This window comes from Bicyclus anynana, chromosome 7, assembly GCF_947172395.1.
Source record: "Bicyclus anynana chromosome 7, ilBicAnyn1.1, whole genome shotgun sequence".
Taxonomy (NCBI): domain Eukaryota; kingdom Metazoa; phylum Arthropoda; class Insecta; order Lepidoptera; family Nymphalidae; genus Bicyclus; species Bicyclus anynana.
The window spans coordinates 16,972,704-16,988,195 of NC_069089.1; the positions used below are offsets into that span (position 1 = coordinate 16,972,704).

Sequence of the window (15,492 nt, forward strand, 5' to 3'; positions counted from 1 at the left end):
TAAGAATTTCACAACTTTTGGGATTTGTGGCCTTAAAAGTATGTTTATACTTTTATTTTTATCCTCTGACACAAAAAGAGGGTGCTACAAGATTAACAGTTATAGCTTGGTAGCTTCGTTCGCAACACTCGGTCGGGGGGCATGTAGCGATGAATGAAAAACCCACGATTTCACACCCGCGCAGTCTTTCCCCCTGTCGCCCACATATCATGGGAGTGTTATCAACAAACTTGCCATCGAATACCGTGTATATTGTCTCTATTTGTCTGGCTATTAATGATAGGCGTCCACGGATCACATTCAATGGAGATTATTTACCGTAAAATTAAAAATCCGTTTGGTGCGATACGTCCGATACGTACGATGCGGATCTGTCGCCTGCCATATGGATGCATTTTTGGTTGGTTCTCATATGTTTCATCAAAATCAGGTTAGTATTTAATAAAAATGAGAGATGAAAGTGTATGTATAAATATATATTTTATATTTATTCACAAGTTACAACAGTTTTTTTTACCATACCATGTTTCAGTTTTGTGTTATACTACAGATATTTAATAAAATGCAATGGAAATTTTTAATCTATAATTTATGAGTTTCAAAGAAAAATATTGTTGCGAACACCGGAAGCCATTTGCATTTCCCTGTAATCTTTTTGCTATTCTAAATTTGTTTTTAAAGCTGTTAAATTCAGTCACGTCGGCGGCATTAAGTGTTGGAAATTGAAATTACGCGTTGAAGATTTATAAAAGTCATAAAAACGTCACGCAAGCCCTTTGTGGAGTTTACAGGCGTTTGTTATAACTGGAACATGTGTCTGGTGAAAATAAACCGCGGCTTACGTTATATGACTTTGGACGAATGGATGTTTTTGGATTGATCGTTTGGTAGAATACATGAATAGTTTAAAAAACTAAAAAAACACGCTTGATACCCATATCATGGGGGTGCATTTCAAATAGCCTGTCCGCCATCTTGGACGTCTGTCATATTGTATTTAAGACACGTGACTATTTTTTTCGTATTCCTGACAGCAAACCTTTTCATTTGATATCCATATCATGGGGGTGGATTTCAAATAGCCAGTCCGCCATCTTGGGAAGGCCGCAATATTGGATTTTTAATGACGTTTCTTAGTTAGTCATGTATTGTCATCAGAACTCAGAGCGTGTGCAAAATTTCATCCTAATCGAACACCGGGAAGTGGGTCAAATTAAGATTCCAAGATTTTCTTACATACAACAGTTACAAATTAAGCTAATTTAAGCGTGTTAAAAATAACGTTTTTTCAAACCTCCACGGTTAACGCTACTCAAGAAATCCGTGGGTGGGATTATTGTCGTACCTACTCCTACAATTTTTCTATTCAATTGGAGAAAAATAAAAATATTGGTAAGTGTATTAAAAAGATAATATTAAGACGAATTTATACCCTTTTTCTAAAACTAAACATTTTTTGTTTTATATAATCCTTTCTTTCTTTTCTAACGATTTAACCGGGCGGAAATTATGTTAATTTCTTACACTTTAATTTGCATAATAATTCACAATCAGGTGAGATCTCGGTCAAGCGAGAATCTGTCAAAGATAAAAAAATCGTCCATTAATTTCTCTAATGTAAAAGCTGAACCGCGTCTAATTTAATGCTGTTAGCCCGTGAAAAGATGAAAGGGAAGTTAAGGGAAAACCAATTTAGAATATTCCGCAAACCCCCTACTCAGCGGATATCTAAGAAAAGAATTAATAAGCGTTACCTTTATTCTAGCTCTCAGGATCAAACAAGTTATTACCCAGCTAAAGGGTCTTTGAAGGAAATTATTTAAAGGTTAAGCGATGGTTGAATAATATGTAACTATGTACATATTGGATTTCGTATAAGTTATGTGTAAGTAGGTACGATTAACGACAAATATTATAATGCTGAAGAGTTTTTTTGTGTATTTCAGTGTATAATTCTCGTGTCGTGGTGTTTGTGACCAAACTCCTCCGAAACGGTTGGACCAATTTTTATGAAATTGTGTGCATTTTGGGTAGGTATGTGAATCGGCCATCGAAACAGTTTTCATATCCTTAAATGATAAAGGTGACCCCTGAATATTTATTTTTTTGTCAAAATTTATTTTTTTATTTTATTATGATGTGGCGTTGAAAAATACTTACATACAACTTTAAATCCTTTGATCCTTCTACCATCAATCCTCATTAATTTTTAGTAGCATTAAGACAAAATGACGTTTACCGGGTCAGCTGTTTTTGTTATATAATTAAGAATGAATATTCCGGTTCCGGATATCAAGCGGGTAACAGGGATGCAGGCGCAGGATGCAGGATGAAGACGCCTCAAGAAGGTGGTGTTTGAAATTCCCTACAAGAGACCTACATCCCGCAATAAGCGTTCTTCGGCTGCTAATGATGATGATGATGCTTGCTCTGAAGTGTAAGTGAGAGATTACAACTTTACATTCATGTTTTTATATTAATAATCGGCGTAATTAGCAAACAGATGACATTCACTACAAAACCATTAAGCAACGCGTTGCAAAGCATGTAATATTTTTATTACTTTTGGTATTCATCTTCACTACCACATTAACTATTCAACAAAAAAATCACATTAATATAACATGTCTAATCATTTAAAAGCTACGATATTACAGACAGATACCCACGTCAAATATTAATTGGGGGTCGAAAACAACTTTATCTATGTTTGTAACAAGATTAATTCACTCCACCAAAACTAGATGGCGCTAACTGTAGATTGACCCGCGTTATCGGTTGTCGCTGGGCGAAAGGCATCCAACTCAAGTCTCATTATGATTAATCATCAATCATCAAATCTCTTACCATTAGAATGAGTAGTGTAATAAGTAGTGCTTCCACCTTTGATGGCACACTATTGAAAGCACCACTCCGTTATACAGAATGTATTTAAACTTTATAATCGGCAAATAGCGCTTCCACCGCTGATGGGACGCTACTGAAATACCTCAACAAGTTGTAGTAATATAGAATCAATAAATAAATTCCTCTACATGTTGTTGCATTTTTAACCATCATATTTAATGACAGTGATTTTTAGCCCACAGAGCTGATATATTATACTATGTGTTAAGTACATTGGAAACTCAATCAAATTTTTCATATAAATAGAATGTAAAATAGGCAGCACTCTTAAAAAGATATTTTCTTTTGTACAACGGGCATGCAAAAGTTTCCGTTGGTTCCCCACAAAAGATAGAACACAAAAAGACCGGCTCGGGAAATGTCGCATGTCTTCCTAAATTCTGGGTTACTGGTAATATTTTATAATATTTTAAAGCGGCGGGCGACATATTATTTTCTTTGTTAGATCACATCGTCTGACTCACAGTCTTTAAATGTTTATCCAACATTCAACAAATTGTAAGAACTTGAATACAGCTTAAGATTAAGCCTGGCGGAAAGTTGATCCTTAAAATAAATTACAGACTACAGATTATATTACAGTATTTTGTTTTTATACTGTTACCAACGTAAACAAAAGGGTTTTATAAGTTTGAATTGCCAGTCTGGGTGTCTATCTGAGACATCGTATTTTTTAACCAAATAGACCGATTATGACGTGACGACATTTTTTAAACATTGTATTAGATACTTTCTAATATCAATCGTATAATTATAAATACGACTGTAAGTTTGTCTGTCTGTCAGTTCCTTTTCACGGCTAAACCACTGAACTGATTTGAATAAAATTTCTTATAGAGATAAACTGGCCCTTGGAGCAGAATGTCTCGTCCCATTAAAATCCATGGTTCCCGCAGGATTTGTAATAAACTAAATTTCAAGTCGCAAGTCGCGGGCTTTAGCTAGCAAAAATAACTAAAGCGTGACAATATTACAATTAAAAATAAATCGCTTAGTTAACTAATTAAAAACAGTAATATTCTTCCGCCTACTAACCTAAAAGATTAAATTTCAAAAATGAAAAACTTTACAGAATATAAAAAAAATGATTATTCCTCAACGAAACAAAACAAAAACCACAGCTCCAAAACTTTTGTTTTTGTACAACACACGTTATTTTATGAAAAAATATTGTTTTAAATCCGCCTACCTACTATTAAAAAGTACAGGCTGACCCAAAAAAAAAACATAAGCCTACAAAGTTTAAAAAAATATTCGGCGTGTAATTTAAGCCTCATTTTAGTCTTGTAAAAACAAGCAACAATTTTTGAGGCTAAGCCATGTCCCAAGTTTATACGATACTTTGTTAGAAGGCCGGCTTTACCTTCGATACATTTAATTAAAGTAGAGGCTCTGTCCCTCACGTAACCTATAAAATGAAGCCTGCGACTTTATGAGCTTGTGTACTGATTGAAAAATGTATGTCGTATGTAACGGCCGACGGATGACGTAACACGACCGGGAGGTTAAGATAATCATGGTAGCTATAGAGTAGCTATAGCTATTCTGTTTCGTAACGACGAATATGTTTTGTATGTAGTACTACCACGAATGCCTTCGTGTGTAAACTAAAATAACGTCAACACAACAGAAACGTGTTTTTAAATTGCGGATATACAATCTACATGCATATTGAAAACGAAACATTATTTTAATGTGATTTGAAATAAGGAAAATACAAGAAAAATGTAGAAAAACAATACAAAAAACCTAAATTTTAAACTTTTTCCGGCCTAACTTTGATGAAACCAAATTAAAAAGAAGGAAGTTTCTCATCAAAAATTACGTCGCCATTTAAAATATTCCAAAAAGTTATCAAAATTATTTTTTCATTTATATTTTTATTTCGTTAGTATGTGTTGGTTTATGTAAAGTAAGAAATTAACTTTTTTTTCACGAATATTGTAAATACGGTCGGAAGCCGGATATCAAAAGTGTTTTAACAAATTGACATTTAAAATCTGATTTACATGAAAAAAAAATTAAAATGCTGTCTTTCGAGGTGTTAACTACTTTGTAATAGACAATGATTTGGCACTTTATATCAGATGGGCTAGTTCCAACAACTTTTAATATAAAAACATATTTGTAAAAACTTTCGGAAAGTTATCCATTACCCCGCACAATAAATCAAACAATAAAACCTCAGGAGAGTTCCTAACTTACGATCAGAAACGGACTACAAATTTTGTATTTTGTAGTACAAAATACCGATCGCTTAAACAAATGGCTACGAATCTACATCTATACTTATAATAAAACTGGTCGAATTCTATAAATTTATTCGCAATTTTAGATGTTACTTATACCATTTGTAACACCAAACGTTACCGTGGCATAACGGAGCGCCATCTAGAATCTATACTTATAATACGAATTCTGTATATTTTGTACATTCTATAAACTTCAAAATTCACTTATTTTCAGTTAGTTTACAAGCACTTTCGAAATGTCATAATTTAATTTAATCTATTGGTAATAATAATCGAAAACTTAAAATTAAGGTTACGAGGGTCCTAAACGTGCATTGGTCCGAGAAGAGCATAAACAAGAGTACCTAAAAACCTAAATAACCCAAATTAACATATACCAATTCCATGTACTCTATTCTCTATGCTTTTTGAAGGCCCTTTTTAGCGCATTTGGTAATGGTATAGTTTTCAATGGAGATTCGGAGATGGTTTTGGTTCGGTTCCAAGCTCTGGTCAATTTAAGATTTTATATCTTCTAAATTGGCTCATACGTTTGGTGGTAGACATCGAAGGGCTTAGTGGCAGTTTGATACTGTTACTATCGCGTTAACGTAAACGCGAATTTCTAAGGAATTGAAACAGCGCCATCTTGTGGGACTACTGCACAACTGTTTCAATTCCATATAAATTCGCGTTTACGTTAACACGATAGTAACAGTATGAAAATATTGAAAACTCCCACTAGGCACACAGCTGTTGTCAAGACGAACCGCCAGGCGATTTAGCGTCCCAATATGATGTCACGTAGATACCGTTTAAGGTATAAGTGGAATAAACTTGGGTCTTTAAAATAGTAATCCCTTCTAATTTTATGAATTCGACATTGTCTTCTTTATTTATTACGCATTATTTACTACTGATTATCATCAAAATTTACCTTCAGGTTATAAGGAAAAACGTAGGTACTGCTCCCGGGGGATAGAATAAACGTTTCCGAGCCGTATTACTTCAATGATATCATCAAATATGCACCTTTATAATATAATATGGTGTCTTGAAATATTTTTTTAATTAATAATTTTTTTTATTAATCACAGGGCAGTATATACAAAGACAAAATATAATATTTATTATAATAATATTATAATACGTTGGTGAATTAAATTTAATATGAAATTTAGCATAAAACTCGCATATTTCACAAAATAAACAGTTGAACGGGAAGCGGCTACGAAGATTTATGGAAATGATGCTATTTTTCCAGACTCTCTCGCGGAGAACTCTTAATGGAGACGGGAGAGCCGTGGGTTTTATAATTGCGCGATAGAAAGATGTTTCAAACGTATCACTCAGAGAAATAAATTTTAAATACAAAAAAAGTGATATTGTATTTGCTATTTTTTATTTAATAATTGTTTTATATTTTTTAATAATATTGTGTGTTTTATATGTTTTAATAATGTAAACAAAATTCAAAATGCCTATAATACAAAAAACTAAAAAAAAATCATCCTTTCCGATGCGGAATATTTGATTACGCAAGCAACCGGTGTTCAGGGTTCCAGAGTGAGGAACCTCCCAAGATCCTTGTTGATCCTATTATTGTTCCTATTACACTACTATGTTAGTGTATTGATTTTGATTTTTATTAATTTGGTAAGGTTTTGCTTCTTACCCGACTACGGCGAAGCCAAAAGTAAGGGCATTTTAATTTTAAGATTTTGGCAGTCTATGTTATGTATGTATGCTGGAGAAACGGAATAATATTACAAAAAAAATAAAGTTTAAAAACTATAACTCGAATATGTAAAAAAGGTAGGACCGATTTTTAAATAGTCGGGTTATAGTTATTTACTAGCGGACGCCCGCGACTTCCGCCGTCCGCTTGGAGTTGAGTTTATCACAAATCCCGCGGGAACCATGGATTTTTCTGGGATGTGTGCCTATGTGATAATCCAGAGTAAAATCTTTTTCCATTCCAAACTTCAGCCAAACCGCTTTAGTAGCAGCAGCGCAAAGGAGGAAAAAAGTTACACACAAACTTTCGCATTTATAATGTTACTGTGAAGTGAAGAAGTGAAGAAGTAGTATAGAATTTTTCTGTAACTCGTAGAAAATTAAAAAAAAAACTTCTAAGCAGAAAAAATCCGTAATAACCTATCCTACTTCCTACTAATACTATAAACGCCAAAGTTTGTATGGATGTATGTTTGTAACTCTTTAACGCCGCTTTACGTGGATTAACACATAGGCTTTTCTTCCCGGAAAAATCGATGGATGGATTTGTGAAAAACTGAATTCCACACATACTAAGTCGCGGGCGTCCGCTAGTTTTAAAAAAAAATTCAGTTTGTCTGCGTACGAAGTATAAAGAAGGCTGGCCGGGCGAAATTGCCGAATCATTGCAATCTCAGACATTGTTTCGTGGGTTGGCACAATATTGGATTCCGGAGTGGTAACGAAAAAAAATTCATTGCCAAGATGTCGCCGAAAATATTTGACTTTCATATAAGCAAAAAAATATTTCTTCGATTTCCATGGTTTATAATAACTTAGTTTCGCATCTTATGTTGAAATTGTTAAGTTATTTATTTACAACTAGCCGCGCCTTGCTATGTTACCCGTGAAAAGTATTTACAGAGTACATGTATGTATATTTAATTTTAATTACCTACTTCAAAAAAAGGGAGTAGATTCTCAATTCACCGCGTACGTTTCATAGCTCCGTCATTTATTAAAAATTATGATAATTTTTTTTTATTTGTTAAAGGTGCATTTGCGCAACTTGATCGGATCCGTTTAACATCAAATTCATTGCATTATTTGTATCACACTAATAATTTTTCTATGAATTTCAGATTTATTTGACATATTTTGTCAAATTATGCAAAAAAAAACTGTAAGTTTCACAAAGTTAATACATAGAATGAATTTACCGTCAAACGTATCCTGACATTGATGTTCACATACAAAAACAGTGCGCATTTTCAAAGACAGCCAATGTCAATCAGTGAAATACCTACGCATTTGTAAAGATGGATATGCATGAAAAAAATGAAATCAGCTCATATTCCCCGTTGACCAATATTATTTCGTCTTAGATTCATATGGAGTTTTTAATAATAAATACAAGATTTTAAGTACATTTTTCTTTTGTATCGTTCTGAGGAGTGGGCGCGATTTCGAACTTCTTCTGTCGGCTAATTTGGTTCAGATATTTAAATGAATTCTTTAATTTTATAAGATCTATTTAATAAAGCTATAGTAAATAGGAGTTGGATTTCTAATTTCTTAATCCTATTTACTTATGTAACTTCTTGGCTGAATAAACTATCTACTGAGTGTATTAGCCTACCTCCGAGCTTAACCGCAAAATCATAGCACTGAAATAGGAGTTCTGTTCTGTTACACAGGGTGTTGCGGAGAATTTCCCGTAATTTCAAGGTGTTGACAAGTCCACTTAAAGGAGCCGAATTGCATAACTATGTTTTTTTTTTTAACTAAAAAAATACCTTCTCGTGTTTTCATACACAGTAATTCAAATAATTTCGACTATCCATGTAACAGACCCCTTTATCTATCCCTGCATTTTAAAATACGTAATCATAGTGGTAAGACTGTCGATATCGACAAGATATTGCTACTGGCACTTTGAACTTCATTAGTAAGCTACTTCATGATATTTATCAATGAATAAGTTTGGCTAGAACATACTTACCATAAGGATGTGAAATAGGGGATACAATTGAAGATCTATTTATAAAAGAAATATTATTTACTCCGAAAATATTCATTTTCCTTAGACATTGTCAATTAATTTTTCCTATAGAAAAATTAATTGACAATTTCCTACTCCTCGGGAGTATTTCCCATAACCCTACAGTTATGGGAAATACTCCCGAGCACCCTGTATATTGACTAAACGCAAATGCTTTGAACTATAACGAACTGGCTTATACCAGCAAACTGATAGTCGTAGTGGAGTTAACAAGCAAATCATTATAATTATCGATTCTCGAAAATGGCTGTGTACATTTATGCTGCTAACGTGGTGTAACTATAAACGTCAAGAAGTCTGGCTTTTTAACCGACTTCCAAAAAGGAGGAGGTTCTAAGTTCGGCTATATGTATGTTTTTACGTTTATTCCTTCCATATCGGACTGTTTACGTACTCTGAATAGGTTTTGGCTTAATGGTAACTAATAAAATAAGAAAAACTCGCTTTTAATTTCAATGATTAGCAATATCAAGCAAAAGGAGTTAAGCCTTTTTGGCAATTGTTATTGCAGTTGTTATTTTATAAATTTTACAATTATTTTCTGGATCTTGTTCTTCCTGAGACTTCACATCATCTCTAATTTTTAATCATATCTTCATTTAACATTTAACCATAATTTCATGTACAAACAAACAATACTCAACGAAGCAACCAGATGATTCCTTAAAAGTGCACAAATAATAATTATAATTTTATCTCTATCCCAAGCCTTTTCAGGAAATACAAAAAGAAATGGCGATCATAACACAAGTATCGAGACGGGTCAAACTCGATAGTCAAAAAGCACCGAGTCCCTCGTCGAAGCAATTCGTTCGGTGTTAACTGAGCATAATTGGGTCTTAGCGAAACAATAGTAGAGGACGAAATAACAAAAGCGAAGAATAAAGGGTGTTTTGTTTTTGGGGCGGGCTTTTTGTTAAAAACTGTGGAATTCCTGAAAGGATCCCTCGTTGGATACATTGAATTAAATCGAGCGTTTCACTTATTCGAAAATTTTCGTTTCAAAAGGATAACATTTACCACTTTTGTTTTTGTTTTTTGGACTGTTCCGTTTTTGTGTTGGAAAACTAATGGTTTGGCGGAGAAGAATGGATTTATACCCTATTTCATTACCTATTTCATGAGACAAATAGACACTTATTTTAAGTAGTAACCGAGTTTATTATTGTCATATTATAAATATGATGAAAGAACCAATATTCATTTCATTTAGAACCATCGCGATTTCTTATTCAACGACAAATTGACAAAAGCGGTAACTTGGTAAAGGTCTTAGTAAAAAGTACGTCAATTGCTTGTAATGTTTATAATGTTTTTTTGTATTCCTTGTATGTACAATAAAGATTTTTGAATTATTTAATACTTATTATTAAAATCTTTAGTTAGCTTGGATAAAAATTCAGTGACATTGAAGCCTACAATGATAGTGAGCAAACTTTTAATAATAGGTACAAGTGATAATTACCTTCAACCAAGTTTAACAACAGAACACACATCAATGTAGAAAATACAAATCTTACAAGATTTCTAATCTACAATGTTTAAAACACAAGCCGGAGTAACCTCAAATATTTCACCAAAGAGCTCCAGCCATAACAAAGTAATAGTCGCTACACAAACACAATAGACGTAGTGTAAAATCTAGATGTTTTAAAGCGTCTTAGTTTTATCCTGCGAGCAATTATGAAATCCGCGGGCTCCCCATTAAGCGCCGCTCTCACGGAGTCGGGAAAAATGGCGGCCATTTTCATAAATCTTCGTAACCGCTTCCTTTTCAACTGTTTACTTTACTAAAATATGCTGAAATTAACATTTTATGTTACGTTTGGACCATTTTTTGTGTCTGCTTAAATTATAATATAGGTAACTGAGCTAGGCTTTTATTTTTCGCTTTAGTTACCTCTGTAGTTATAAGGCCGCGGTGTGCTAACTATGTTATTATTTTTTAAGGAATAATTAGCTTGAATTTATGAACATAGCTAATTAATTCATTTTTCTTTAACTGATGAACAACTATGTCGGAGAAGCTACCAAAATTGTACTATGGATTGAAATTAAAAATCTTTAATTTTATGTAATATATGACATTACATAAAATAAAGATTTAACTGTCATATATTACACTAAAAAATTATGTATTTTTTAGTGTAATATATGACAGTGCAGACTTGATTTATGACTACCTTTCATCATGTACATTTCACATCTAGTACAAGTATATATCAGATGTGGTACTTGCAGTACACAATAAAGATTTCCTGGGTTCGTTTTCCAGTTTTGATCAAATTAGGGTATTTTAATTTGTTCTGAATTGGTTCAGGTCTAATCTGGTGATAAGCACCGATCGTGGCTAGCTAGCTTATCGCAAATCAATTTAGCGTTATGGCATTATACCACGTAGAAAACGTCAAAGGTATGAGAATGAACTTTTACGTTTCGTACCCCTGTTCCATCTTAGAGTACATCAACACTTAACATCAGGTGAGATTGCAGTCAAGGGCCTTGACGGTGAATATAAAACCAGTTCTCATTGAAGCTGCAAACAGCCGGATAGATAGCAAAGTACCTTAAATATTACAAAATGCGGTAAAAAGCAGTAATGCGAGTAAAAATGCATGTTTTTATGCATTCAGTCCTCCACAATTACATTATCTATAACAAAAATTAGTGTGATAATGGCGGATTGATGACGCTTTCAATGCAGTAATCGATTTGACGTTTGCTGTCAATTATCATGTCATAGTTGCTTTATGGGCGTCATCTTGATATAATTCAAAAACTTAGGTTTTAATATTATTTATTTTTTTTATTTAGTTACATTTATTCACTTTAATAAATTTTAATAAGATCCTTGTATTTTTTAAATTTTAATGATACGGTGTACAAGAGTGGACCTGAAATGGACCATCTCCTTTAATTTAGTTTAAATTAAACCTAAAGTTATGTATCCTGTGTGAACTTTAGTTATTGCATAAAAAAACAAACAGACCCTCTTCTTTCAGGTTGGTTAAAACAAAGAGACATAAATCAGAGTTAGTGAAGCCTTTATCTGGCAGCCAGGTGTGGCGCTTAAATACGTAACTAACTAAAAAGTTATTCCATTTAAAAGCTTTTTAGTAACACTATTCCAAAATTTACAACAACTGAACTAAGTGCATTAAGAGTTATTTTTTCTAGAACTACCCCCCAGTTATATCCACCTTAATTTGAAAGCTTTTAGATGTAGAGCTGATTGCGTAGCTTAACTTCTCTCTTTTAGTTGGGCTTTGTTTCAGTTTAATTAAGTTCAGAGTTAGATAGAGCTTTAAATAGAGTAACATACGGGTAGCATAGGTTACAGGAACAGTTGGCTACAATACATTATCATGTAAACTCGAAAACTGTACCTATACTTAAGCCATACCTATTTTTAATTTTATTTGTAGTACTGTAGAAGTATTATATTTTTTTTTTCTGATTGTGTAAGTGCCGGCTCTTTATGGGACCTCAGCGGCGTCACCGGGGGGTTTGGGCGAGCGCAGAAGCGCGCCTGATGGGGCCCGAAGGCAGAAGCAGGTAGATGGGCGGAACGACTCTCTCAGGGCGTCTCCTCTGAGACTCGGGCCTCGACTTAGAGGGCCGTTCGGGAAGGGTGTTTTGGCCTGAGTGTATCAGTCCGGGCGCCCCCGAGATCGTGAGTTAAAAAGCCCACGTCTGGGTGACGTCAGATATCGGGGACCTCGTCTTCGCCGGCGAAGACGCTGAGTAGCTTGTGTTTGTGTTGCCTGGGAAGCATTGTCGTTCGTTATGTCATCGTCAGGATCGTAAAGGACGTTTTTTGGGCGTCTAGATCTACAATCAGCGTTGATATCGGGGAGTATTATATGCTTTGCTTGAAGTTTCACTGCGCGATCGAAATGAGGAGATCCGCAGATGAACTAAAGTCACTGACATAGCTCAGCGAGTCACGAAGCTGAAGTGGCAATGGGCAGGCCACATAGTTCGAAGAGCCGATGGACGTTGAAGTCCCAACGTGCTGGAATGGCGACCCCGCACCGGAAAGCGCAGTGTTGGCAGACCCCTCACACGAAGACATCAAGCGGATTGCAGGGAGCCGCTGGATGCTGGCGGCTCGAGGCGGTTGGCGGCCGACCGGACAGACAACATCAAACGAGTCGCTAGAATTCGCTGGATGCAGGTGGAGATGGAGGTAGCTCAGTAACGTGATGTTTAGAAGTCCCTACAAAAGGCCTATGTCTTACAGTGGACGTCCATGAAAACTATAACCAATCTAACGAGGATGATGCGAAGCACGATGATTTTGTCATGAGGTTTGGGTTCAACTCCTGTGTCGTGCTACGCTGTGCCACTACTAAATTTGAGCCAAAAAATCTCAGCTAGGAATTTAGAAGTTTGTTTTACTTTTGTAGTCAAAGGTTTTAGTTAATCATGAGCTTGTTCGTGCATAAACACGTTAGTTTAGGTGTTTTTCTAGTGGTATAGTTTAAAGAGAGCCGTGATAGCCCAGTGGATATGACCTCTGCCTCCGATTCCGAAGGGTGTGGGTTCGAATCCGGTCGGGGGCATATGCACTTTAAGAAATTAAATATCACGTGTCTCAATCGGTGAAGGAAAACATCGTGAGGAAACCTGCATACCAGAGAATTATCTTAATTCTCTGCGTGTGTGAAGTCTGCCAATCCGCATTGGGCCAGCGTGGTGGACTATTGGCCTTACCTCTCTCATTCTGAGAGGAGACTCGAGCTCAGCAGTGAGCCGAATATGGGTTGCTGACGATGATAGTTTAAATTCTTACCATCTAGCTCGTAGCCCTGCCCCCACTGCGGGAGGCCGTGCGGATAGCCCTTGGGATCAGTTTTGCCGATCGATATCTTGAGGCTCTTCCACAGCTTCATCTTGCGCACATATTTACACGTCACAGGACTCCATCACCACGCAACACTACACTGCTGCACAGCCACTTAATCTGTAACAATTACATTTTCTTCTTAATACATACTCATTCCACACACATATATGGAAATACTAGCGGACGCCCGCGACTTCATCCGCGTGGAAATCAATGTAAACTTTCAAGCCCTATTTCACCACTTAAGAGGTTTAATTTTAAAAATTTTTTAATCACATTATATTTTGTATTTTTTTATGATTTATGAAAAAAAATTAAATCTTTAACTCTAAAAATGAAGGATACTTCAACCCCTATTTCACCCCCTTCTTATTTTATTTTCGCAATTAAAAGTATCCTATAACCTTCTCCGTATTATGGTCTTAAACTGTTTGAATTCACTCAGTAGTTTCAGCGTGATGCCCGAATAACAAAAAAACACGGACAGACCGACAAAAATCAAAAAAAAAAAATATTTTTGGCTTCAGTCGCGATTGTATACCCTGCAACAAAAATTTTCAAAATGTCTTCAATGTACAGAATGTACAAAATGTACAGAATTCGTATTATAAGTATAGATTCTAGATGGCGCTGGCATCCGTTATGTTACGGCATCGTTTGGTGTTACAAATGGTATAATTAAAATCTCAAATTGCAAATAAAAGTATAGAATTAGACCAGTTTAATTATAAGTATAGATAAGTATAGATAGATATAGATAGATATATATAGAAGACTAGCGACGCCCGCGACTTCGTCCGCGTAAAAATTGATGTAAAGTTCTCTACCCCTACCTTACCCTGCTCGTAAACCTACCCAACCCTACCCTACCCTACCCTACCCCTACCTTACTCCTACCCTACCGCTAACGCTAACCCTTCCCTCCCCCCACCTTACTCTACCCTAACCCTACCCGTAACCTATCCATACCCTATCCTACCCTACCCCTACCCTACCCCTACCTTACTCCTACCCTACCGCTAACCCTAACCCTTCCCTACCCCTACCTTATCCCTACCCTAACCCTACCCTACCCGTACCCTACCTGTACCCTACCCCTACCCTACCCTACCCCTATCCTACTCCTCCCCTACCCTATACGTTCCATATCCTTCCCCTACCTCTACCTTGCCCCTACCCTACACTACCCCTACCTTATCCGTACCCTACCTTACCCTACACTTTCCCTAAATTACCCCTACCCTACCTCTATCCTACCCCTTCCCTACCTCTATCCTATCCCTACCCTCAGCAAAATTGGTCCAGCCTTTTGTGCGTGGTGCAATGACCAAAAGACTATAATTTCCCAAGCGACTTCTATGCTAATACTATAAAGATGTAAAGTTTGCGTGGTTGTCGGGGGTAATCTCTGGATCTACTGGACCGATTTGGAAAATTCTTTTACCAATAGAAAGCTACATTATTTGCGAGTGTCATAGGCTATGTTTGGTCCTCATATTCATACGGGAACGGGAACCACGTAATTGAAACCGCGGGGCGTCATATAGCGGCATTTCTGCGACTTTCAGAAATATTGTATTATCTCCGAAACTATATAACTAATTAACATACTGTAAAGGGCAAATCTTATCTCTATAATATCCTTGTGATTATTAAATAATTTATTTTGATAAGGATTTAAGTTTAGTTGTGTAAATAATGACGTAAACCTTAGTTTAAAATTTAAA

At 35.5% G+C, this 15,492-nt stretch overlaps 1 protein-coding gene across 1 annotated transcript in view; it reads right to left on the reverse strand.

Annotated features, from left to right (window-relative positions):
• Window positions 1-15,492, reverse strand: part of LOC112044095 (glutamate receptor-interacting protein 2) — a 336,756-nt gene that overhangs the window by 221,989 nt on the left and 99,275 nt on the right. The window contains exon 2 of the mRNA XM_052882351.1: window positions 13,712-13,882. Within this exon, the coding sequence (XP_052738311.1) occupies window positions 13,712-13,811 (100 nt within the window). The 5' untranslated portion in view covers window positions 13,812-13,882. The remainder of the gene's footprint in view (window positions 1-13,711; window positions 13,883-15,492) is intronic.